At 43.2% G+C, this 23,950-nt stretch overlaps 2 protein-coding genes across 15 annotated transcripts in view; one reads left to right on the forward strand and one right to left on the reverse strand.

Annotated features, from left to right (window-relative positions):
- The window catches only part of CDK8 (cyclin dependent kinase 8), a 159,073-nt gene extending 145,403 nt beyond the window's left edge, over positions 1–13,670 (reverse strand). The window contains exon 1 of the mRNA XM_065581432.1: positions 13,650–13,670. The gene's annotated coding sequence lies outside the window, so the exon portion shown is untranslated. The remainder of the gene's footprint in view (positions 1–13,649) is intronic.
- Positions 10,099–23,378, forward strand: RNF6 (ring finger protein 6). Of its 14 annotated transcripts, none has more exons than XM_042842869.2 (6): positions 10,099–10,518; positions 11,080–11,304; positions 16,005–16,203; positions 16,737–16,949; positions 17,636–17,743; positions 20,842–23,378. In XM_042842869.2, exons 4-6 carry the CDS (start codon positions 16,757–16,759, stop codon positions 22,605–22,607), a joined length of 2,067 nt encoding a protein of 688 aa, XP_042698803.1. In that variant the 5' UTR covers positions 10,099–10,518; positions 11,080–11,304; positions 16,005–16,203; positions 16,737–16,756; the 3' UTR covers positions 22,608–23,378. The 14 variants fall into 14 exon arrangements, with proteins under 14 accessions (XP_042698803.1, XP_042698799.1, XP_005286745.1 ...); XM_024105439.3 differs by having other exon boundaries at positions 10,144–10,518; positions 16,002–16,203; XM_065581421.1 differs by having other exon boundaries at positions 10,144–10,518; positions 16,002–16,203; positions 16,742–16,949.
- The last annotated feature ends 572 nt before the right edge of the window (positions 23,379–23,950 follow it).

Raw genomic sequence — 23,950 nt, forward strand, 5'->3', positions numbered from 1 at the left:
CAGAGCCCAGGCCAGTGAGGAGTGGGCTGGGCAGTAATGCCCACATGCACACCCCATTTTTACTCGGAGCTCTGATCTGCAAGGCGGAGTCTATGGGGGCCTCAGAGATGGGGAAGAAGGTCTGCAGATTCAGGTTTGTGGATACTCTGGGATTTGGTGGGTGGGGCCTTTCCTAGTTTGCCTCCCCTTAAGGTTTGGGGAAGGGTCAGCAAGGAATTGGAGGAGTGCTGCAGGCTAGGGACAATAGGACGGCCCATGAATTCTGTTATGTGTAGGACTGGGCTCTAAGGACTTGTCTTCACTGCAAAATTAGATTGTGTGAGAGCACAACTTTGAGGAGTCATGTTAACTAGCATGATAAATTTGATTTTGCAGTCAGCATAGACAGGGTGGGGGGGCCATCATATTTAACATTGTCAGCTTAGTTATGGTTAACTAGGGTTTCAGTAGCATCTACCCCACACCAGCTGGGAAGATGTCAAACATGAATATTAATCATAAAGTCATATTTAACATTTTCATTCATACAATTCCTCAAGGTTGTATTCTAACACAACCTAAATTTTTTAATGAAGACAACCTCTATGTGTAAATGAATAGGTAAATTTGGACCACAGTCTCTGGTTTCAACCAAAAAAATGCAGCAGTATGCTCAGGGCCATCCCTAGCTATTCTGGGGCCCTACACAGTACCCCTATGGGGGTGGGGGCAGGGCTGGCTTGGGAGGCAGGGGGGGAAAACCACCTCCCAGCACTCACCGGCAACACAGCTGGGGCCAGGCTGCTGCACTTCCCACTGCCAGTGAGTGCAGGCCCATCCCTGCTGCAGTCCTCAGGGGTGGGAAGAGGCGGGGCTGGGCAGAGCAGGGCGTGGGCTTTGGGGAAGGGGTGGAATGGCGGTGGGGCAGAGGCTAGAGGGAAGAGGCGGAGCAGGGGCTGGAGCAGCACACAGCTGCGCAGAGCACCAGGAAAGTTGGTGCCCTACGCAGCTACGTACTTTGCATATGGGTAAGGATGGCCCTGAGTATGCTTAATCGCAAATCTGTGCCTTTTCGGCCAATGAAGGGCCATTTCCCAATTCCTTTACTCATGCTGAGTAGAAATTTACTTCACAGATAGCCTCTCATTCTACCGGCTTTGATGGGATTATGTAAATTCAGTAATATCAGAATATGGCAAATAGGCACTAGACCCAGTCTAGCCACTCTTCTGGCATTTCTACTGGTCATGCATATAATACTGTCCCCCCACATTTTATGTTTAGTATACGTGTTGGTTATAATGCATTTTGAAGTATAACTCAAGAGTTCAAAAAAAATCCATTAGACAACACTGGAGTCTATCCTTTAAAAAAAAAAAAAAAAACTCACTAGATTTTCTGTAACCTTCTGAAACCCTTCATTTTTAAGTTATCCAGGCATAAAGATGGGTTTTTGAAAACTAAGGAGCTGTAAAAGGAGACGAGTTAGGGCAGCTCTACACTTAAAGCTGCAGCAGCACAGCTACGCTGGTGTAGCACTTTACTGAAGATGCTACTACATCAACAGGAGAGTTCACATCAGCACAGTTAATCCACCTCTGCAAGAAGCGATAGCTATGTTAATGGGAGACGCTGACAGAGCACTGTCTATATCAGGAGTTAAGTTGGTATAACTACATTGCTTAGTGGATTTTTCATACACCTGAGCGATGTATTTATACCGATGTAAGTTTGTAGTATAGACCTTGACTAAAAATGCTTAGTACAGAAGGAAATGAACACAGATATAGGATCAAGAATAGAGTTCTGAGGATCTGCACCATGTCTTACTTATTTACACTAAAGCTGGAAACGCTTTCATGAGCCAATCATCATCGCAGGAGTCAAAGCTTTCTGTTTTTAATGTGGTTATGTTCTGACAAAGGATTAAAATCCAAAAGAATGTTTAGAATATTGTCTTCCTACAAATGTTTCTCTTGCATGAGTGTCATAGTAGTTGGAATATTTGTATCCAAATTGCCCAATCATCACTATAACCTTTGGGCTCTTTGCGCTGGTTTCCAGATGCTCATAATGGATAACACATAATGTGTTAACCCAAGGCTCAATGACCAGAGCACCAGTCTGGGACTCAGAAGACCTGGGCTCTGTTCCCGGGCCTGCTGGAGGACCATGGGCTAACTCCTTCATCTCTGTGCCTCAATTTCTGATCTGTAAAATGGAGCTAATGATATCAGTAGAGAGCTAAATTGGAAAGAATATCTTAATCTTTTTAACAATAAAAAATTGCTGCTGACATTTCAGGGTCACCTTTCAATTTTATTTGAGTACATATAGTTCATGGAAAAGACAAATTTCTGAAATAAACCACAGAAAAGTGTCAAGTGCAACAGAGTTCTACTAAGGACAAAAAAGGGGAGGGGGAAAAGGCGTTTTTGGCCCCATTTTTAAGGAGAGATGACTATGCTCCCAAAACTCAATGTCTAAAATGTTTTCTCTGAGGACATTGCTGCTTCCCTTGATTTACAAGGTTTTTTTATTTTGTCTCTACCACTTCTGTTTCTTTGTCTTCTCTCCTCCCTGCTGTCATTCATACATGGATTCAGCAAAGTATTAAAGACAGTGCTTAATTGTCTTGCTCAATTTAGGGCTTCATACCTCTTCTACTCCCATCCTTTGCCATTCTTCATAACCTCCTTCCCATGATCTTTTTACTCCAGGCTTGTACTGTGTTTTTCATCCCCACATTCTTTTTGTAAACCTCTTCCTATTACCTTCCTTGAAAGGCCAACACCTCTAAATAAAGCTAATTATCAAATGGAAGTGACTAATCTTAGCATTGATCATGGAATTAAGTGTATCAGTGGAGACAGGTACCAAAGTGAACAGTTTCTGTTCTGAGAACAGAGCAGGGAGGTCACAGGGAATTATCATTAACGACTTCTGAATGTAGGGAATTGTATTACAAGCACAAGTCCTGAAGCGTACAAGCCTGGCTGAGCTCTAGCAGCCTGTACATGCTAACTGTTGGAGTAGGACACTAAACAAAGAAGGATCTGAATTGTAGCAGTACTAGACACACACATTTTGAAAGACAGTAGGATGTTAAATGTGCTTAAGTATAGAGCAAATAACTCGGACAACCAACTACAACCCAACATTTAGCTTTCTGAGTTATTTCCTCTATTTTGCAGTCATTACAGATGGAGAAAATGAGAGAGGAGAAACAGTTTTAGACTCAACTAAAGTAGATCGCAGATGGGGATTTGTCTCACTTTTGGACTGTGGGGAGTTAACTCAGCTACATCTACACTACAGCTGGGATCGACGCTCTGAGATCAATCTACCAGCGGTCAATTTAGTGCGTCTGGTGAAGACCCGCCAAATCGACAGCAGATCACTCTCCAGTCGACCCCTGTACTCTACCCCCGACGAGAAGAGTATGGTGAGTTGATGGGAGAGTTTCTCCTGTTGACCCCCCCCACAGTGTAGACACTGTGGTAACTCGACTTAAGGTACGTCAACTCCAGCTACGTTATTCACATAGCCTAAGTCAACTTATGCTATGCAACTCCAGCTATGTCTACACTACTGCAATAAGTCAGAAGTACTGAAGCAGGAAGCAAGTGCAGTGCCACACACTTGGCAAGAAGAGGTGTGATAAGGCAGGTACGCCCTGTGACATTGCATCAACAAAGCACTGCTTCCCATAGACTTTAAGGCAGGGGTGGGCAAGCGACGGGCTGCAGGCCTGATCCAGCCTGCCAGCTGTTTTAAGCTGGCCCTTGAGCTCCCACTAGGGAGCGGGGTCTGGGGCTTGCCCCACTCCGGCACTCCAGCAGGGGAGCAGGGTTGGGGGCCCACTCCATGCTTCTTCCAGAAGCAGCAGCATGGCACTGCTGCTGCTTCTATGTGTAGGGACAGTCAAGGGCTCTGGTCTGCAGGCTGCCCCTGCCCCAAGCGACACCCCCGCAGCTCCCACTGGCTAGGAACTGCAGCCAATGGGAGCTGCAGGGGTGGCGCCTGCAGACGGGGCAGCTCACAGAGCTGCCTGGCTGTGGCTCCATGTAGGAGTTGGAGTGGGGACATGGCTGCTGCTTCTGGGAGTGGCTTGAGATAAGTGCCGCCCGGAGCCTGTACCCCTGAGCCTCTCCCTGCACCCCAACCCCCTACCCTGAGCCCCCTCCCACCCTTCAAACCCCTTGGTCCCAGCCCAGAGCACCCTCCTGCACCCCAAACTCCTCATCCCCAGACCAACCCCAGAGCCTGCACCCCCAGCCAGAGCCCACACCCTACTCCCCCTGCTCCAGTCTAGAGCCCCCTCCCACACCCTGAACTCCTCATATCTGGCCCCAACCTGGAGCCTGCACCCCCTCCCTCATCCCAACCCCAATTTTGTGAGCATTCATGGCCTGCCATACAATTTCTATTCCTAGATGTGGCCCTCGGGCCAAAAAGTTTGCCCACCCCTGTTTTAAGGCCACCTCTGGCACACAATTTGCCCATCTGCCTATCTCTCTGGCTTGTCAAATATTTATCATACTAATTACCTGGGTGCAAAGTAAATCAAGTCAAATGGCAAGCCAGTGGCAGGACTGGGAATATAATCCACATCTGCTGCTGTGCCTAAACCACAGAGTATCCTTCCTCTCACATTAAGCATTTTTTAAACTTATTAAATAATTAACCTTTAACAGCACAGTGAACCCTATACTGTATCCAGTGTCTCTTCCAATGCTCTCTACTTCCTTTACTGGAGTGTTCTGATGACTTTGTAGTGATAAATACAAAAGGACTAGATCACAGGTAGTCAATTAGTTTTTGTCAAAGTCCAGATTTCTTGGTCAAGGTCCAGACTCCAGAGAAAATTAAAAAAATAAAAAGATTTCAGGGTCTATTTGAAAGCTGCTGGCAGTCCGGCTTTAGCCCATGATTCACTAAGACTATCCCTGGACTAAATTGGGAGCTCCTTACATTGGTAAGCAGCTACTCATAAAAGTAGTCCTATTGAAGTCAGTGGGACTACTCATGTGAGTAAATGCACAATCTGGCCTTAAGTGATTAAGCACCAATCCTACAAGGTGCTGCACACGCTCCACTCCTACTGACATCAGTGGAAGTTGAGGGCCCTCAGTCGATCATTCACTCATTTTTTGGTGTACAGAAAAAAATATTGCACTTCATATCAGACTGATACTTGCATATATTTAGCATCTTTCTAGTGTCCCTACCAGCAGGTAGGGGATCTTGGGGGACAACTACTGCACTGGTGGGGTGTAAAATAAACTTTATTAAGAAAATGCAGAAACAGGGAAAATTCAATAGTGAGGGGTATGGGGTTTGTTAAGGTAGACAATTGGGGAGAGGTTTCTTTTAGTAAATAGGAAAGGGGGTTTCAATAGTGGGGTACAATACAGTTGGTAACCAATTAACACTGAAGTATAATTGTAACAGGTAGCTAACAGTTTCTATGTAAAGGGTGTGTTACAGCAGCATATAACCAACTAACAGTTATGGGTAAAATGTGTTAAATAACCAACAACTCTAGGTAAAAATGTGTCAGTGGTTAAATGTAAAATGTGAGATGTTAGAGAGAAAAAGGGTGACCAATGGGGTTTTATGCTAGACTTCAGTAATACAATTGAGGTTTGGCAGCAGCAGGAGCGGGGTGAGCATGTGGGGGAAGGGATTGAGAGAGAGAGAAAAGCAGTGGTAGAGGAGTGAGGTTGGGGGATGGGGGAAGAGGAGCACTGTGGTGGAGCAGAGAGGGAGGAGGGAGATTTAAACTTAAGGAGACACAGAGCAGACAGGCTGCAAGTTTAAACAGCAGAGAGACAATTATACAGAACACGGCAAAATCTTATCTATGATTTAACTTAACCAAGACTACACAAATTAGCAAGTAACAAAACACAATGCAACAATTCTTTAAGCCTGACTTACAGAGTACAATGCAAGCAATTTTCTAAACCTGACTTAACCACAGCTACGCAAAATGAAATTACAACTTCTCTAGACTAAAGGCTAAACCTAACCTAATGGGTGCACCTTATACTAGGGGTAGTTCCAGAGGGCAGAGTGGTGTGTGCCCAGGATACAGCTTCGGGGGGGGCGGGGGGAGTGTTTAACTAGTGGTGGCTGCAAGCAGGCTTATTTCTAGAAGCAGATTACAGATACAGACCAAGGAGTTAGCTTGGGTCTGCCTGCTTGGGAAAGGAAGGCAGCAGCCAGAACAAGGGGAGTGTGCAAGAGGTTTTTCCCTTACCAATCCCCAAAGCAGCAGCAGGAACAGCAGTTTCAGCATCAGAGGATGCAGAGAGGACTCAATTCGCTTACAATAATCAGGAGATCTCCAGGCACAAATTTGTTGTTCGTGGGAGGGGAGTTTAAAACGGGGGTATGCTCAAAAACAAACGAGAGTGGGGAGAGGGCCCCCCAAAGACCCCTAGCTGATCAGACCAGGTGGCAAAGCAAGGACCTTCTCTGGGGGTCTGATCAGAAAATGTCTGGTTTTAAGGGCAAATTCAGGCAGTTTCCCGCTAGTAACTTTGATTGGTTCCCCTTAATCCAAGGGAGGAGAGAAGGCGGGGAAAACTGCAGGTAGGCACAAGACATGTCTGGGCAAGTTTTGAGTCACAGGTATGACTCATATGCTCAGCTATGTGGCCACTTTAGGTCTTGCATACCTGGGCAGAGCACCCTACACCAAGCCAGGTCCGAACAAAGAAGCTAGACAAAGGAGCGAAAAAGCCCCCACCTCCCTGAGCAGAGCAATGGCTCCAGTCAGTCTGCACAAGCCATTTCCATGAGCAGGGCCAGGCTGTGACTTTGGTCAGTTCCATGGCCGGGGGGCGGGGGGGCAGCCACTCAACAAAGGAATCCAGCAGGGGGACAGCTGTAACAGACATCTAGAAATACTAGAATTGAATACGAACAACATTTAACAATGCTATTGACAAAGCCTTAGGTCCAGACCCTGCAAGCCCATATCCATGTGCTTCACTTTACACATAAGTAGTCTCACTGATGTCGATGGGACTATTGATGGACTTGATCTTAGCATTCTGGGAGGACATTATGACATCAAGCTTACTATAAAGCTGCAAATCTATAGAACCACGGTTACAAGTCTAATGAATAGCAATGAAACCTGGGTACTGACAAAAGTTGAAGAAAACCAGATTGATGTTTTTGATTCTGGTCTTCGTCAACTGCTCCACATTACGCGTAGAGTTAACAACTTTCTACTCCCAGAAAACCAAGCACCCTTGCCCTGCCCATGCCCCGCCCTTCTGAGGAATGGGAGGGGGAAATCAAGATCTGCTTACAGTGTTTATCTACAGCAACTCCATAATTATCTGAGTTTTGCTGCCCTCTATAGACTACTTATTTTTCCAAGTGCAGTAGAACCCCTATTTTACAAACTAATTGGGGATTGAGAAATTCATAAAATTGAACATCTCAAAATTACAATAGGCATGGCATATAAATTGCAGTATACTGCTCTATCACTTTCTGGAACTTCAGTGATCTCCAATGCACTGAAGGCATTGAAATGGGAAGTAAATGTCTGTTTTTCCATCAATTTTCATTAGGTGACTTTTTTCCAATCAGGAAAAATGGTTAGTGTAACTTGTTGTTCATAATAATAAATAAAAAAAATCAAGGCTCCTACTATAAAGTACTGTATTGTGGAAAATATCACTGCAGTAAATATCTGGGGAAAGAGTATGGATGTATTAGAGAGACAGTGGGTGAGGTAGTGTCTTATTGGCTTAGTTTATGTTGCGGAAGGAGACAAGCTTTTGTGCTTACACAGAGCTCTTCAGGTCACTGAAGAACTTTCAGGCTCTGAAGAAGAGTTTTGAGTAAGCCCAAAAAACTTGTTTCTCTCATCAACAGAAACTGGCCCAATAAGAGACACTACCTCACCCACTTTGTCTCTAATACCCTGGGACCAGCATAGCTACAACAACTCTGTTAATAACTAAAACTACATATGCATATTGGAAGAGAATACTGTAAATTTTCCTGTATTGTTGGAGATATCAGTCTGATTAAGAAATTAATTGAAAATTTTGCAGTAAATCTGGGGATAGAACTATGATAATTTAACTAATTTTCTTAGTAGCTTTTTCTTTTCTACTTCAATGTGAGTTTTGCGTAAGGAGAGGAAGCAGGACAGATCCAGGAACACTTTACACTTCCTCACTGTACCCTTCTAACATACCTCTTCCATCTTCTGGAGGAGCAACCCCCAGGGTGAGTTTGAGGGAAGGAGACATTTTGATTTGACCAAGGGAAATTGATGTGTGGAAAAACTGATTGCAGGGAAAAAACTGATGGTAATGAATTTCAAGTAGAATTGATTCACACTGGGAGAAAATGGACTGATTATGTATGTTGAGGCAGGTACATTGATTTTTATTCTGGATGGAAAATTGATTCTCATGAATGATACATTTTGGTACGTCGACAGGTGCAGGAAATTGAGAGAGGGTGGCAAATTGCTACTGAATGTGGTGAGGAAAATAAATATGGTTTATGAAGTGCCACATCCCATCTGCTGCCAGTAGATTCCCTTGGTGGGAGGGGAAATGTGTCGTACTGTCTGGACTGCTTTGTGATTGTGAATGCCTACGTTAGGGCAGACTGTCAAATAGCAGGGCACACACCCCAAACACATGGTATGTTCTATAACTAGATTTCACTAACCCAGTATCAAATGTGAATTCCTGAAGCACTGTACCAGTCTTACCATGGAGTCACAGATAGTCCCCTTGGGCATTCCAGACTATTTTTCCACCCAGGCAAGCTGGACCTAGTGATAGTTGATGCTATACATTAAAGATTCAGGTTGCTTCCAGTCCCGGGAGACCAGCTCAATTTCTACCTCAGATCTCACACCAAAGACATCACTTGTAGCCAATCCTATAATAATCCTTAGTTTAGTAAACTAAGGAAGAAGAATTTAGTGTTATTTATAGGTTAAAGCAGGCAACATGTATACACAAATTAGTTACAGTCTATGGTTTTAAAAGGTGACAGAATTATAGTAATCTGCCAGCACTGAATATCTATTAGGGCTAATCCAGGTTGACCCTAGGGATCTCTGCTTCTGTTTCACAGCAAAGAGAATTTTCTTTTGTCCCTGATTTATCCCCTTTTTCCAGCATTCAAGCTGATGGGGTGAGCTTTCTTGCAAGTAGCACCTTCATGGGTGTGAGGGCTGTTCACTAAACAAAGACTTGGTTATATTGCACAATGGCCCATTTAATTTTGAGAGTCCTTTTTGATGGGCAGAGGACCATTCCTCCTGACTGGGTTCACAAGCATTTTTATAGTTATAAAGCAAAACTTACATATCACCTTACAGCATATGATACAGACATTACAAGTGAAATTAATTCATGCAGCAACTTACAAACATTCCAGAGAGTCTAAATGCTAAACACACTCTAATAAGTACAATACCTATCTTGAACAATACTAACATGCAGGTGATCTGGTCTGATCTGGTCTGGTATCCACTCCCAGAAGTGGCCGGGGCCAGCATGTCCCTGCAGCCCCTGAGTGAGAGCAGGGGGTCTCCGTATGCTGCCCCTGCCCCGAGCACTGATTCTGCAGCTCCCATTGGCCAAGAACTGTGGCCAACAGGAGCTGCAGGGGCAGTGCCTGCAGGCAGGGCAGGGCAGCACACAGAGCCCTCTGCCCCGCCCAGGGGCCACAGGGATCTGCCAGCCTCTTCCAGGAGTGGCGTGGGGCCAGGGTAGGCAGGAAGCCTGCCTCAGCCCCGCTGCACTGCAGCCCAGGAGCTGCCTGAGGTGAGCACCGCCCAGCCAAAGCCCACACCCCTCACCAACCATCTGCCCCAGCCCCATCCCAGAGCCAGCACCCTTTACACCCTCCTGCACCCCAACCCCCTGCCCCAGCCCTGAGCCCATTCCCACACCCAACTCCCTCCGAGCCCACACCCCATGCCCTGCCTGGAGCCCTCTCCCACACTCCAACCGCCTCAGCCCCAGCCCAGAGCCCCCAACCCCCGCCCAGGGAGAGTGAGTGAGGGTGGGGAAGAGTGAGCGACAAAGGGAGGGGGGGCTAGCATGAACAGGGCGAGGCATCAGAGAAGGGGCGGGGACTCAGGAAAGGGGCAGGATGCGGGTCAAGGGTGTTTGGATTTGTGTGATTAGACAGTTGGCAACTCTACCTCTTGAGCTTACTAATACTGCAATGACCAGAGGAAGGAAGCTACTGGCGCTCAGGCGCGCCCCTCCGCCCTGCTCCCATGCTACCCTCGCCTCCGTCCCGGCTGCAGCCCCGGCCCCTCAGACTCCCTCACGTGCTAGACGGGCCAGCCGCAGGCTATGCGCAGCGGGAGGAGAGAGCCACCTGTGCGCATGCCCACGGCGGCTCCGTCTGACTGCGGAACATTTGTTCGCTGCTCAGTGCGGCCACCCGGACGGGAATCACCGCTCCGCCTCCAGCGCGCGGGGCTGGGGAATCCGCTTCTTTCCGGCGCTGGCTGCTCGGAGGTGAGGGGTGAGTAGGGCCGGTGCGTGCCACCGCCCCCCCCCCGCCACGCTGGGCCCTCGGCCCTCCCGCCGGGCTCTTCCCCTCGGCTCAGAGGGCGGCTCCGCGCAGCGGGGAGGGGGCGTCGCCCCGGCAGGGCCCCTCTGCGGCGCCCGCGGTGAGCAGGGTCCCAACTGGGGCTGGGGAGTAGAGACCGGGCCCACCTCGCCCTGCCGTAATTGGTGTCTGGCCGCGGCTGTGACAGGTGATTGGAGAGGAACGGTGTCAGTCACCCGCAGCGCTGGGTCTGCTAACAGGCGCCGGTCAGGGGAGCGCGGGGAGCCCGCCCCACGGGCGTCAGAGCCGCAGCCCGGGCTGAGTGGAGCGATCCCCGGCCCCCGGGAGTGCGGGGGAAGGGCAGCAGCCTTGAGCCTCCCCGCCTGGTCGGGCCCCGAGGCTGGGGGGGAAGGGTCAGTAGTCCCTGGCCGTAGTGTCTGCGTGGGCTTCCCTGGGGCTGGCGTGGGGCCAGGCCAGCGGGCCTAGCTCTTGGCGCTGCGTCTTTAGTTACTTGGACATTTCCGTTGGTTTCAGATTTTCTTCAAAGCCTGGGGACCTCGTCTCGCCTGGAGGGTCAGATTTGACAGCAATGTCGTGTGTGCCTGTCTGCAAGGGAGGCCTCCTCTGCTAAACTCAGCCCTCACCCTCCTGGCAGCCACGGGAGGGCCTTTCAGAAAATGATCACTTATTTGAATCCTAGATACAAATTAATGGAAAGAGGCCAAGAGGGAAAATAATCTATATAGCGCTTTGATTAAAGTGAGTGCACATTCTTTGATATGAGAGGGTTATTGTATTGGTTCTGGATTTAGAAATGTATAGAATAAAATCATGTGTAATTTCTCAAACTCTGGGGAAAATTGCAAATGAAGAATTCTGAGTTATGCCTGGATTATTCTTGCCATTGTTCTATTTAATAGTTAATAAACCCCCTTAATTTAGGGGTTAGTCTACATTTAGGGCTGATGCTGTACAACTGTAGCGCTTCAGTATGGAGACTATCTACAATACATCAATGGGAAGGGTTCTCCCATCAGCATTGGTAATTCACCTCTGAGAGGCTGTAGGTAGGCCAACAGAAGAATTCTTCTGTCAACCTAGCGCTGCCCACACAAGTGCTTAGGTTGGATTAGTTTAACTACATCGCTCAGGGGTGCGAATTCACACCCTGTGTGCGACATAGCTGGGTCCATCTTATTTTCAAGTGTGGACCAGCCCTTAGTTTTGATGATGGTCAATAATGTTAAATATGAGATTGCATGGATGCCATTTACGGTTATTTTAAACAGACTGGGTTACTAAATATTTAACACATATAAATACTTATTGTTCCCAAGTGAGAAAGAATGTTATTGAACCAACTTCTATTCATGAGAGAGACAATCTTTTGAGTTTAAACAGTTCTTCAGGTCTGTGTAAGCTCCTCTTACAAATAGAAGTTGGTTCAATAAAAGATATTACCTCATCCACCTTGTCTCTAATACCCTGGGATCAACACAACATTGCATGCTCTTAAGGGAGTCATTTAGAGCCTGTTTTTAACCATCCTACCAGAAGACTCAAAAGGGCCATTTAATTGTTTTCTTCTACCACATACATGCTTTAAAGAAGGAAAAGGGCTCATATGTTGTTGTTGTGCATGAGAAAGGGAGTGGGGAAAAGGAGAGTTCTCTTTGAGAGCTTAAATTGAATGAAGAAAGATTAGCTGACATGACAGTTTTCATCTTAATGAATAAGGATTTATATATGCATCTTCCTGGGCATTATGAGACTACATTAAATAAATCAATTAGCTGACAAAGTTGAGGGGGAGGCAGGAATAGTTATTCTCATTTTAAATATATCTAGTTTTTCATATAAATTCACAATTTGTTTTTATCTCCCCTTTTGCTGTAGACAGGTTCAGATTTGTAGGTGCATAGAGATCTCTAATATTAGAGAGAGAAAAATACTACCAGAAATTGTCTTTGAGAGAGATTTTAACTTCCCAGTTAATAGATTGGAGAACGAATGCGGTTAATAGTCAGGCCTAGTTATTTGTGGGTATAACAGACCAGATTTCTTCAGCAAATAGTCACTTACACAACAAGAGGTGATGCTGTTTTGGACTTGATTTAGTGAGTAGAGAAGACATTATAGAAGAGCTGGTCATAAAAAAAACCTTGGATCAGGTGACCCCTAGTTGACTCAGTGTAAATTATTGGGAGAATAGTCAAAACCAGGTTGTAACTATAAGATTTTTGGATTTCAAAAGGGCAGATTTGGGGAAAATAAGGGAACTAATTAATAAAGTCATCTGGACTGAAGAGCTCAGGGACTTAAATGTGGAAGAAGCTTAGTTTTTGCTTTAAGAAATTCCATGTGGAATTTGCATGGCGGGGGGGGATGGGGGACGGAGAAGAAGAGACTTACATGGAGGTAAATAGAAAAAGGAATAAAATGTAACATGGGTTTGCCAAGGTAGATATTGCCAGACTAACCTGATATCTTTGATTAGATAACTGATATGTTTAGACAAGGGAAATGCAGGAGACCTAATCTGCCTGGGCTTCAGTAAAACATTTGATATAGTCCCACACATGAAATTAGTTAAAATGCAGACAATGGGGATTAGTACAAGATCTGTAACTGGGTAAAGAACTGACTATTAGAGTATGTGATGGGACCACCCACCTCTAATGCACACCTCCATCAGGTGGGTGCAGATCTGTGCTTTCTGCTTGTAGTGTCCCTGTTTACAGTTAACCTTGACAGGCAGGTCTTCAGGGGCTCATCACTCCAGCTAAGCTATGCATAGTCTACACGTCTGAACACGCAAACAAAAAATCCAACAGGGCCAGTCACCGTGCCTTCGGAATGTATTGAGCCATGTCTCTGGGCTCAGTTTTCAGCCACTTCTGGGCTAGCCTAAAATCTATCCCTGCCTGTTAGAGTAGTGCTCCCATGGCCTTCTCTCTGGAGATGGAGTCCTGGCCTTCACTGGGGCCTCTAAGCAACACTTGTCCCCCTTCTCAAGGCTTTGGCCACTCTGCCAGTGGCCAGACCTGGGCCCACCCACTACTCCAGATCCAGACCCAGGGAGCCTATAAAAAGCAACCACTTACTGCTTTCTGTAGTAGATGCTGGGCTACTTTCCACACACTTCACTCCACCCTGACCTCAGGGCTGAAGATCTCACATCCAGCAAAGAGCACCTTCCTCACTTCCCTGGTCCCAACAAGCAACTGTGTAGGCTCTGCAGCTCCTTTTAATTGGGTCTGCTGTGTGCTGATTGGCCACTTTACCACAGCCTCTCTACGCAAGCATGGAGGACCCACCTTCACTGCTCCCTTTCTGGGGTGGAGTGTGGTAGGACTGCCAGGCCTCCAACAGGGGGCCTCAAAGGTCCTGGTACACCCCATCACAGGGAGACAGGGTTATGCTGAAAGGAGAGCTATCCATCTGGAGGGAGATTACTAGTGAAGTTCCTTGAGGATCTATTTGGGGACCAATCTTTAATATTCATTAGTGACCGCGGCACAAAAAGTAGAAGTATGCTAATGAAATTTGCTGTTGACAAAAAGTTGGGAGGCATCTTCTGTACAGAGGAGGACTGGACTATTATATATGAGGAATTGGGTAATATAGAGGATTGAACTAATAGAAATTGGATGAAATTTAATAATACAAAGTGCAAGCTCATGTACTTAGGGAATAACAAGAATTTCTGCTTTAAACTTGAGGCTCAGCAGTTGGAAACAACAGAGGAGAAAGACCCACATGCATTAGTTGATCACAAGATGAGTATGAACTACCAGTGTAGTGTGGCTGTGAAAAAGTCAAATACAATCCTACAATAACTTGTGAGCTATTTCCAATAGAGATAGGTAAAGTACTAATGCTGTTGTGCAAGGCATTGGCAAGATCTCAGCTGGAATACTGTGTACAGTTCTGGTCACCCATGTTCAAGAAAAATGATTTCAAACTGGAAAAGGTGCAGAGGAAGACTACTAAGATAATCCGGGAAATGGAGAGCCTATTTTACTAAAGGAGAGCAAAAGAGCTTGGGTTGTTTAGTGTAGCAAAATTTAGACTGAGAGGGAATATGATTGTTAACTGTAAATACATCAAGGTGGCAATCACCATGGAGGGAGAAGAGCTATTTAAGGCAAAGGACAATGTAGGCACAAGAACAGAAGGGTATAAACTAGCCATGAATAAATTTAAGCTGGATATTATAAGGAGGTTTCTAACAATCAGAGGAGTGAGGTTCTGGAACAGCTTTCCGGTAGGTGTAGTGGGGGCAAACAAGCTACCTAGTTTTAAGGTGGAGCTTGATAAATTTAAAGTATGGAATTGTCTGACTGGATTGCCTGAGATAGTAGGGAACTGGACTCAGTGACTCTGCTATATATGTTGTTTGTTTGTTGTTTTCGATTACAAACCTTTTGGGTCTGATTAAGTCTTTGTATAGCTCTACTTGCCAGACAATAATTAGCATGGAAGAAGGTGCAAAGACAATTGTGGCAGAAGCAGACATGATGGGCTAGTGAAAGCTAGCATCAGTGCAAGTGTGGAAACTTGGGTGAATGTGACAAGAAATAAGATAAGTAGAGAGGGGGGCAGAGCTCTGAAGGACCTTGATAACAAGAAGTTTGAACTTAATGTTGTGGACAAAAGGGAGCCAGTGGAGGAATTTACAGCCCAATCCAGCTCCTGTTAGTCAGTGGGGGAGACCTTTCTTAGAGGAAGTTAGATCAGGCTCTTAGAAGTGGTGATATGGTCAGGAAGATTGACTTAGCAGCTATGTTTTGAACGGATTGAAAGGGGCAATGTGTATTGTTCAAGAGGATGCAATAAGCAAGGTGGGGAAGATAAGGGCCTGGACTAAAATTTTGGTTGTGGATATAAATAAGGTGTTTAATCATAAAAATATTGTGGAGAAAGAAGCAACAAAATTTGGCCACAGCCTGGATGAAAGAAAGAGAAGTCAGCGATGACTCCAAGCTTTTGGGCGTGAGTGATAGAAGGGATGGTATTTCAGTCAAAAGAGACAGCTAATAGGGGCTCAATGGGCAATGTTTGATTGGGGGAGAAAGAAATTCCATTTTGACCATTTTTAGTTTAAGTTGATGAGACATCCAGGAGGGGATGTTAGAGAGACAAGTTGAGATGCAGGATTGAATAAAGAGAGACAGGTCAGTGAGAAGGTAGATTTGGAAGTGATTGGAAAGATAGTTAGCTGAAGCCCTGGGGGCAAATAAAATTACCCAAGAAAAGAGTGTAAAGTGAGGAGACCAAGGATGGGACAATAAGGGACTATCCACCAGAGAGTGTGAGAAGGGGATATTAATTAACCTGTAACCAGTAAAAGCAGACTATTAAAATGCTGATCTGTCAGTATAAGGGGGCTTGCTCATGTTTTGTTAATAAGGTTTGCAATCAATGTATCCTTGATTTCCTGTCTTTCTTGGCAGCAGAAGGAACAAATAGTGGGTGTGAGAGTCCAGTCCTTCCTCTCTGATTCTGAGCTTGACATAGTTATGCATCCTTTTGTCAGTCTGCAGTTTGGATTAGAGACTTGGAAGAAAAACCTAAAAACACTATCAGAAGTGAAGCAGTTCCCCAGCATGGTCTATAGGGCTTATATTGCTGGAAGTGGTATCCCTTACATGTGAGGTAAAACTGCAGTCCTAACTATTTGTCATTAAAGATCCAATGGCTAGTACTCTTCTCTATAGTAATAACTCTGTTATCTCATCAGAATTCTATGCTGGGTAATTACATTTGATTTACCAATATTTCCCATGCTATTTCACCTTACTCCTAAACCACTGCTGTGATTCACCTCAGAGTGGCTCTATTGCAGTGAGAGGAAGGAAACAAACTTTTGTGTTTATTTCTTTATATTTTTAAGGTATTCTTGTAAGGCTAAGAATAAAACAGTAATTATTTGATTTATCTTTAAGAAGTTGGTATGTCAACTTATTTGTCTTTTCACCGAGAGGGTGACTTTCATTATTGTTTTAAACAGCCAAGAAGCAAGATATTTGCCCAGTAAACTCTTTGTTGGTGAATTGACCAGACAAATAGGGACATACAACCTAGTTCATGTCAAATTCATATTAATAGGTAAACTAGGTTAAATGAGAAACTGAGCAACTGATAACTCGGAGTTATACTTCACTGTACTGATCTTTGGTTTTGTTCAGAACAGCCTGTTTATCTCAGCATGGATCGATCTAGGTCTCGTTTGGGGGGAGGTGATGAACAAGCCTCTCCCCTAGAACACAGTCATGGTGAAGATGAGAGACAGTGGCAGCAGGAGCGCCTTAGCAGAGAGGAGGCCTATTACCAATTCATTAATGAACTCAGTGATGAAGACTACAGGTTAATGAGAGACCACAATCTTCTTGGCACTCCTGGTAAGATATGGATGGTTACAGCAGATGAGACAGTACACCAGTATAAATCTGGAGTGGTGTTATGCCAGCCGTAACTGAAAGTACAATTTAGTCTGTGTGTCTGGGGAATGACTGAAAAGTGAGATTTTTTTTTCTTTTAAAATTGATGGCATTGCTCTTTAAAAATGAACAATTTTAAATGGGTATTAAAGCTTGTGAAACAAAAATTCATCCTCACAGCATAATGTTTAGATTTATAATACACCTCTAAGTTACAACCTCTGGGCACACATACAATCATTAAAATATTTATTTACAAATATCATACTTAAAGTACACCTCGTATAGAAGAGAATTTCTTCAGCATCTGAATTCTTAGAACATACTGATGCTAATAGGTTGGCAGGTTATAATGACATGCAGTCTTCTGCTTAGATTCATGTAGCTTCTTTGTTTCTGGTGCCTACTTTTTTATTCTTTTGTCTATATTTGTATTGATTGTAATTTTATAATCATGCTGGTGTCTCTCCTATGTCTTACTGTTTTTACTTTATTTCTGAAAATTGTCAGTAACAACAAAAAATATAGGAAACAGTTTCATTGTTATGCTTGTATAAACAAGTAATATGCAAACGTTTTTGAGACAATCAAAATATCTTACTGAAAGGCTGAGGGCATATATTACCTAAATATGTGAACTATTTCAGGAGAAATAACAGCAGAAGAGCTACAGCAACGTTTAGAGGGGGCAAAGGAGCATCTAGCATCCCAAACTGATGTAGAAAATAGGGAAGGTGAAGGAGAAACTGCTGGAGGTAAGCCTTCGTCATTTACTTCTATGCATAAAGCATTGATTTTTTTTTTTTTTTTTTTTTTTTTTTTTTTTTGGTATATTAAAATACTGGCCTGTTCAAGTGACATCCATGCTAAGTCTGTTGTTTCTTTGTTCTATGTAGCTCTTTTTCTCCAAGTAGCAAAATGAATAGAATGTATCCTAATGATGCGAAAGTAAATTAACATATAGTACTTCACAATAACTGATTTAGATTTGCAACAAATTACTTACCCTGACCCTTCCCCTCCAAAACGCAATATTTGCACAGAAATAATTTACTTATTTGTTTCTGCCTTTTAAAAATAAGGATAGATTAAGCTATATTCTTATTTATTATAGAAGTTGTCAAAACAGCTAACATAAGGAGAGAAGTGATATCCATCTGAAAAACTAAAGTTAATCTTTTAAAAAAAAAAAAAAAAAAAAGTTCCTTTCTTTAAAACAAGGTAAATTCTATGTTGAAATTAATATTATCTCCCTAGATAGATGTTTAGGTTAAAAAAGACTATCAGTAGTTAAGTGGATATTCCCAAATTAATGGCCCAACATTTGATTAACTTCTTCCCTTCATGAATCTGACTGGGCCAAAATCTTGCTCTATGTGAATAGGGACGAGGGGTTTTTATTTTTCGGCGTGGGAGTCGTTTTTTTTTTTCTTTCTGTAAACAGTTCTGCAAAAACTTAACATTCCTCTCTGTGGGCAGGAAGGAAACCTGTACATATAAATGGGTGGAAGAAAAGAGTTGGGCAGGGAAACAGACTTAATTTTCCAGAGTCCAAGGGATAATTCTAAGTAGGCAGTAAAAATGTGGCACTTTAAAATTGAAATATCTTGTCTGTGTTCTCATTAACCATTGAGAGAACGCCAAATGATTAGCCAGGTTTTTTTTGATGAAGACTATAAGTTGCAGTAGTATTTCTAGTGTTGTAGCAGCCAGGAGCTCCACTCATGGACTTAGAATCCCATTGTGCTAGGCACTGTACAAATGCACAATAAAACAATAGACAATCTAAAGGTAAGACAAGACAACAGGTAGATACAGACAAGTGAGGAAGCATAAAGAGAGAATAGTATATAATACATAATAGGCAGTCATCTCAGCATACCAGCTACCTAGCAGCTATCAAGTAGAATAAATTCACATAATCAGAAAACAAATGCTTGTATTGATTCCATCCCCATAGCATATGAATGCTTTCCAAATTAAACTAAAAATAAGTGTCTTTATTCCATCCCAGCTTGTAGGAGAAATACCTTGATTAAGTCATTGTGTGTAACTGATTGGGAAAGCAAAATCATAGATGTTGTGGTGCATATATCTTTCATGTATGCTTTTTGTATACTTGAGAGCCATTAGTCCTTGTAATCCAAAGTTTTTGTTTCTGACAGTGGCCAGTGTTCAATACTTCAGAGAAAGGTGCAAGAAAATTGATAATACCCAGTTATTAAGTAACCTGTCCAAATGGAAACTTTTTTTCCTAACCCCAGGCAGTTAGTGGCTGGCCTGTGCCTTGACGCATGAGGATTTATACTCCATAAATTTTCATCCTGTATTATGACTGGATGTGATGACTTAATCAACAACTAAGTGATATCTTATAATCTAATTAAACTATTTGCAATGAATTGTTTTGTTTATATTTATAGCCTTGATCTTATAAAACTAAAAATCAGTTAATCACATTTGATTATCTGTATATAATCCCCAGTGCACATGTGTGGGCTTGATGATTCCATGTGACTTCTCCCCCCACTTTTTTAAACAATTTAATCCAGTGGTACGAGAGGAAACTTTTCCTCTTGCATCCACCCACCCACCAGAAGTAATGGAATGTGCCTGTGCCCCCCGTGCCATGTGTGGAGTCACAGCTGGGCCAGGGGCTGCAGCCAGGAGTGGAGGCAGAGGACCAGCATCCGGGAGTGGGGGCAGGGCCAGGGCGGAGCTGGTGGTAGAGTAGGGCTGGGTGGTGGTCCCTCCCCACCCCCATGGGGACAGGCCCGGGCCCCGCCGTACCCCCCAGACATTCCTCCATGCCCCCTAGGAGGGCGTGCCCCACAGTTTGGGGACCACTTGTTTAATCAATGGGTATGGGTGCGTCGGGAACTCTTCTTTATAGTACTGCATATATACTAAAATCTAGCAAATGGAAACACCTGTAAAGCAGAAAACACAGTGCCTTTTTCTCCTTACCCATAATTACAACTTGGACTTAAAAAATGTTACAAATAAATCCAATGTGGAGCATCTTTATGGATCTCATTTAAATCTTCAGAGGCTGTTGAAAACCATGATTACATTGCGTTTTCAGCATCATATGAATGGAATTAGAATCTATTTTGTGACATCTAATAATGACTACACCTTTTGTAAATCAGTAAAATCCTAGTCTCCTTTAATTACCTTTTTTCAGCTTGGAAGTTGATCAACTGGGGAAGGTTCAGAGAAGAGTCATGAGAATAATTAAAGGATTAGAAAACATGCCCTTCAAATTGCTCAGTCTATTTATCTTGCCAGTGAGAAAGCTAAGGGACAACTTGATTTACAGTCTATAAGTACCTACACAGGGAACAAATATTTGATAATGGGCTTTTCAGTCTGGTAGAGAAAGATATAAGGTGACCTAGTGGCTGGAAGTTGAAGCTGGATAAATTCAGACTGGAAATAAGGCATAATTTTTTAACAGTGAGGGTAGTTAGTCATTGGTACAATTTACAAAGGATTGTGGGGGATTCTCAATCACTGGCAATTTTAAATCAAGACTGGATTTTTTCTAAAATATATACTCTAAAAATTATTTTGGGGGAATTCTATGGCTTGTGTTAAACAGGTGGTCACACTAGATTATGATAATGGTCCCTTCTGACCTTTGGAATCTATTACACTGCATACTAAAGGCAAAGGTTTATCTTCAGCAAAACAGCATCAATATAGCCATATATCTCACATACTACTGAAACAGGAAGAGAGCTTTAAAAAAGGCTTATAGGTAATATATGGTTTAGAGTGCATCATGGTATGCAAAATGTGTAAGCTTTTAAACATTAGAAAAATAATAGAGTTCTTTATCTGCTTACAGATTCAGAGGTTCTTGGGGAAAATTCAAATGGTGACTCTCTGCTAGAGTGGCTGAACACCTTTCGTCGCACAGGAAATGCTACTCGCAGTGGACAGAGTGGGAACCAAACTTGGAGAGCTGTGAGTCGGACAAATCCAAATAGTGGGGAATTCCGGTTTAGTCTTGAAATCAACATAAATCATGAACATACTAGTTTTGAAGCTTCTGGTGATGAATATATGGACATTTCACACTTGGATACTAGCACAATGCATATGGACAATCGACATCAAAGAGCAGTCAGTCCAGTAGCTACACGAACTAGGAGCAGGACCTCAAGAGATTCTAATGGTGAAACTTCTAACACTGCAAGGACCAGAACTGTGAGAAATTCAGTGGTACAAAGCGCTGAAGAAACCTCTTCTCCTGTCTTGGGAAGGCTCAGAAGCAGAACTAGGGAGTCAACAGGCCTTTACAGAACAAGAAGCACTGCACGTAATATTTCTTCAGACACTGGTGAACACAATGTTGTTAGGCGAAGGGAAATGCAAGAAACAGTTACATCCACTGGTCTCCAGAGAGGTAGAGCTAGAGCTAATGTTCAAATGAATACAAGACAAAGACTAGGAATTCTAAGGTTAAGATCTACTTTGAGTAGTCGAAGCCGTTCTCCATTGCAAAGACAAGATGGCTCTACTAATTCTGAGGAGCTTGGTCTGAGGCAAAGTAGGAATTTACAGCAAATCTCTAGAAGGTCTACTAGGAGATATACAGCTCAGCCACCCTCTGAGCCAGATGAACAAACAGTAGGTAGTACACAGACGCCACAATTTTTTAATTCAGCCCCAACATTGGGCATAACATTGGAAGAGGATGAATCTAGTAGATCAACAGCTGCCGTTAGAAGACATCCAACTATTACACTAGATCTTCAGGTGAGAAGAATTCGTCCTGGGGAAAATAGAGATCGGGATAGTATTGCTAGTAGAACGCGCTCTAGAGTGGGAATGGCAGAAAACACAGTTACTTTTGAAAGTGATAGTGGTGGATTTCGTCGTACAATTTCCCGATCAGAACGTGCAGGTATACGAACCTACGTTAGCACTATACGGATACCTCTTCGTAGGATTTCAGAAACTGGGGTTGGTGAACCTTCATCAGTGGCTCTTCGGTCAATTCTAAGGCAAATTATGACTGGTTTTGGAGAACTAAGCTCCTTAATGGAGACTGAATCGAATTCAGAAATTCAGAGGGGCAGTCAGCACTTATCAGATATGCAATCAGAGCTGAATAACTTTCACACAGTAAATGATAATAGTGAATTAAGTGAGACTTCAATTAGGCATAGATATGTTGAAGAAGACAGTAGTGAAACAAATGGAGAGAATGATGGGACTCAATATTATAGTCTCAATAATGAAAATCGGGAGAGCAGACAGTCTCAAGAGGCAAACAACTTGGTTGAAAATGGAACACTGCCTATTCTTCGTCTTGCACATTTCTTCTTGCTAAATGAAGATGACGACGACGAGCACTTGAGAGGTTTAACCAAAGAGCAGATTGACAATCTGTCTACCCGTAACTATGGGGACAGCCACACAGAGAGTGAAATAAGTAAAACATGTAGTGTTTGTATCAATGAATATGTAACAGGGAACAAGCTAAGGCAGTTACCATGCATGCATGAGTTTCATATTCATTGTATTGATCGCTGGCTTTCTGAAAATTCTACTTGCCCCATTTGTCGGCAGCCTGTATTAGGGACTAACGCAGTAGACAATGGATAAAGTTATTTATATTGTTTAGTATTTAATGAATTGCTATATTTATGGTGAGCCAAATAGGATAAATTATAATTTGGATAAGGGTACATTTGCGTGGAGATTTGTTAGACTTGTTTAAAGATATAGGAAAGTTGCCTAAACTTAGTGTAAATACTATGTTTCTCCTTCCAAAGTGCAGATCTAGTAGTATGTGTAAAGCCAAATGATACTAATAAAATTTATATTTTTTTAGGTAATATTTTTATGCTAAGCACTTTTGTAAATATAGAAATGTAATAGTTAATCAGTCCTGCTAAATGTATGTTTGTTTTTAATGGTGTACTCACTTTATTTAGATTACACATGGTTTCACACAGGCTAACTACTGTGTTGAGAAATTGGTGTCTAAATAGCCATTCATTAGCTTTTTGTTCTAAGAACAATTTCTTTGTTTGCTAAAGATATTTAAGTTACTTGAAATGCTCAATTTAATACACAGTATATTTTTTTAATATTGAAATATCCTTTCTGAAAACCTGCAAGTTTGGTTCTATTTAAGCTTCTTTATAGCAATTTTTGCATGTGGTTTTACACAATGCTTAATGTTCACAAGTTCTTATTTGAAAGTGGATTGGATTAGTAACATTTTGAAATGTACATAATTCTATGCAGTGTCTCTGACAGTCGCTGTCTTTCAATAGACGGCAGTCAGATCAGTCAAAATGACAATTCTAAGAATGCCTGCCTCATTTGAACATAAACACTTGTTGAAAAAATAAACATTTTAAGAGGTTTTATGCAACTCAAAATTATTTAATCCTAGTGTGACGGGTTTCTCCTGGGGTGCCACCTGGAAGTGGGGCACCACTTAGCCCTCTGACCCACCAGCCTGGGCTCCCTCTCACACTGTGCTGCTGTGATAAGCTGCAGACATGCTCCTGGTTTTACACTTCCACCAGCATACACACATGTAGGGACAAACCCAACTCCAGTTACATGCAGGCTCTCTGACTAGCCATTGCACAAATCAGCAGTAGAAAGGCTAAAGCCAAGGTTGTGGGGTTCCATGCGGAGCAGATAAAGCACACGACCACTGTGGTTGCAGGCTGAATCCGAATCCTGTTTATTGCAAGCTTTCTTTTATAGTTTTTCTCTACATTACATAACACAATTAGGCTATAATCACACATCTACGGATTGGACAAGAAGGAGAATCATGTGTTTATCACATGTATAGCCCCACACCGATTGGTTCAACCATTCCTTACATAAGGCCATGATTTGTTTACCTCATCTTATATAATCCTAGACCACCAGGGGGCCTTACATAAGGCCATGATCATCTTATATAATCCTAGACCACCAGG

The sequence above is a fragment of the Chrysemys picta genome, chromosome 1, assembly GCF_011386835.1.
Source record: "Chrysemys picta bellii isolate R12L10 chromosome 1, ASM1138683v2, whole genome shotgun sequence".
NCBI lineage: Eukaryota > Metazoa > Chordata > Testudines > Emydidae > Chrysemys > Chrysemys picta.

Coding starts and splice junctions, on each gene's coding strand:
- RNF6 (XM_042842869.2), top strand. CDS start 16,757: ATGGATCGATCTAGGTCTCGTTTGGGGGGAGGTGATGAACAAGCCTCT. Junction 16,950..17,635: donor CAATCTTCTTGGCACTCCTG/GTAAGATATGGA, acceptor GAACTATTTCAG/GAGAAATAACAGCAGAAGAG. Junction 17,744..20,841: donor TGAAGGAGAAACTGCTGGAG/GTAAGCCTTCGT, acceptor ATCTGCTTACAG/ATTCAGAGGTTCTTGGGGAA.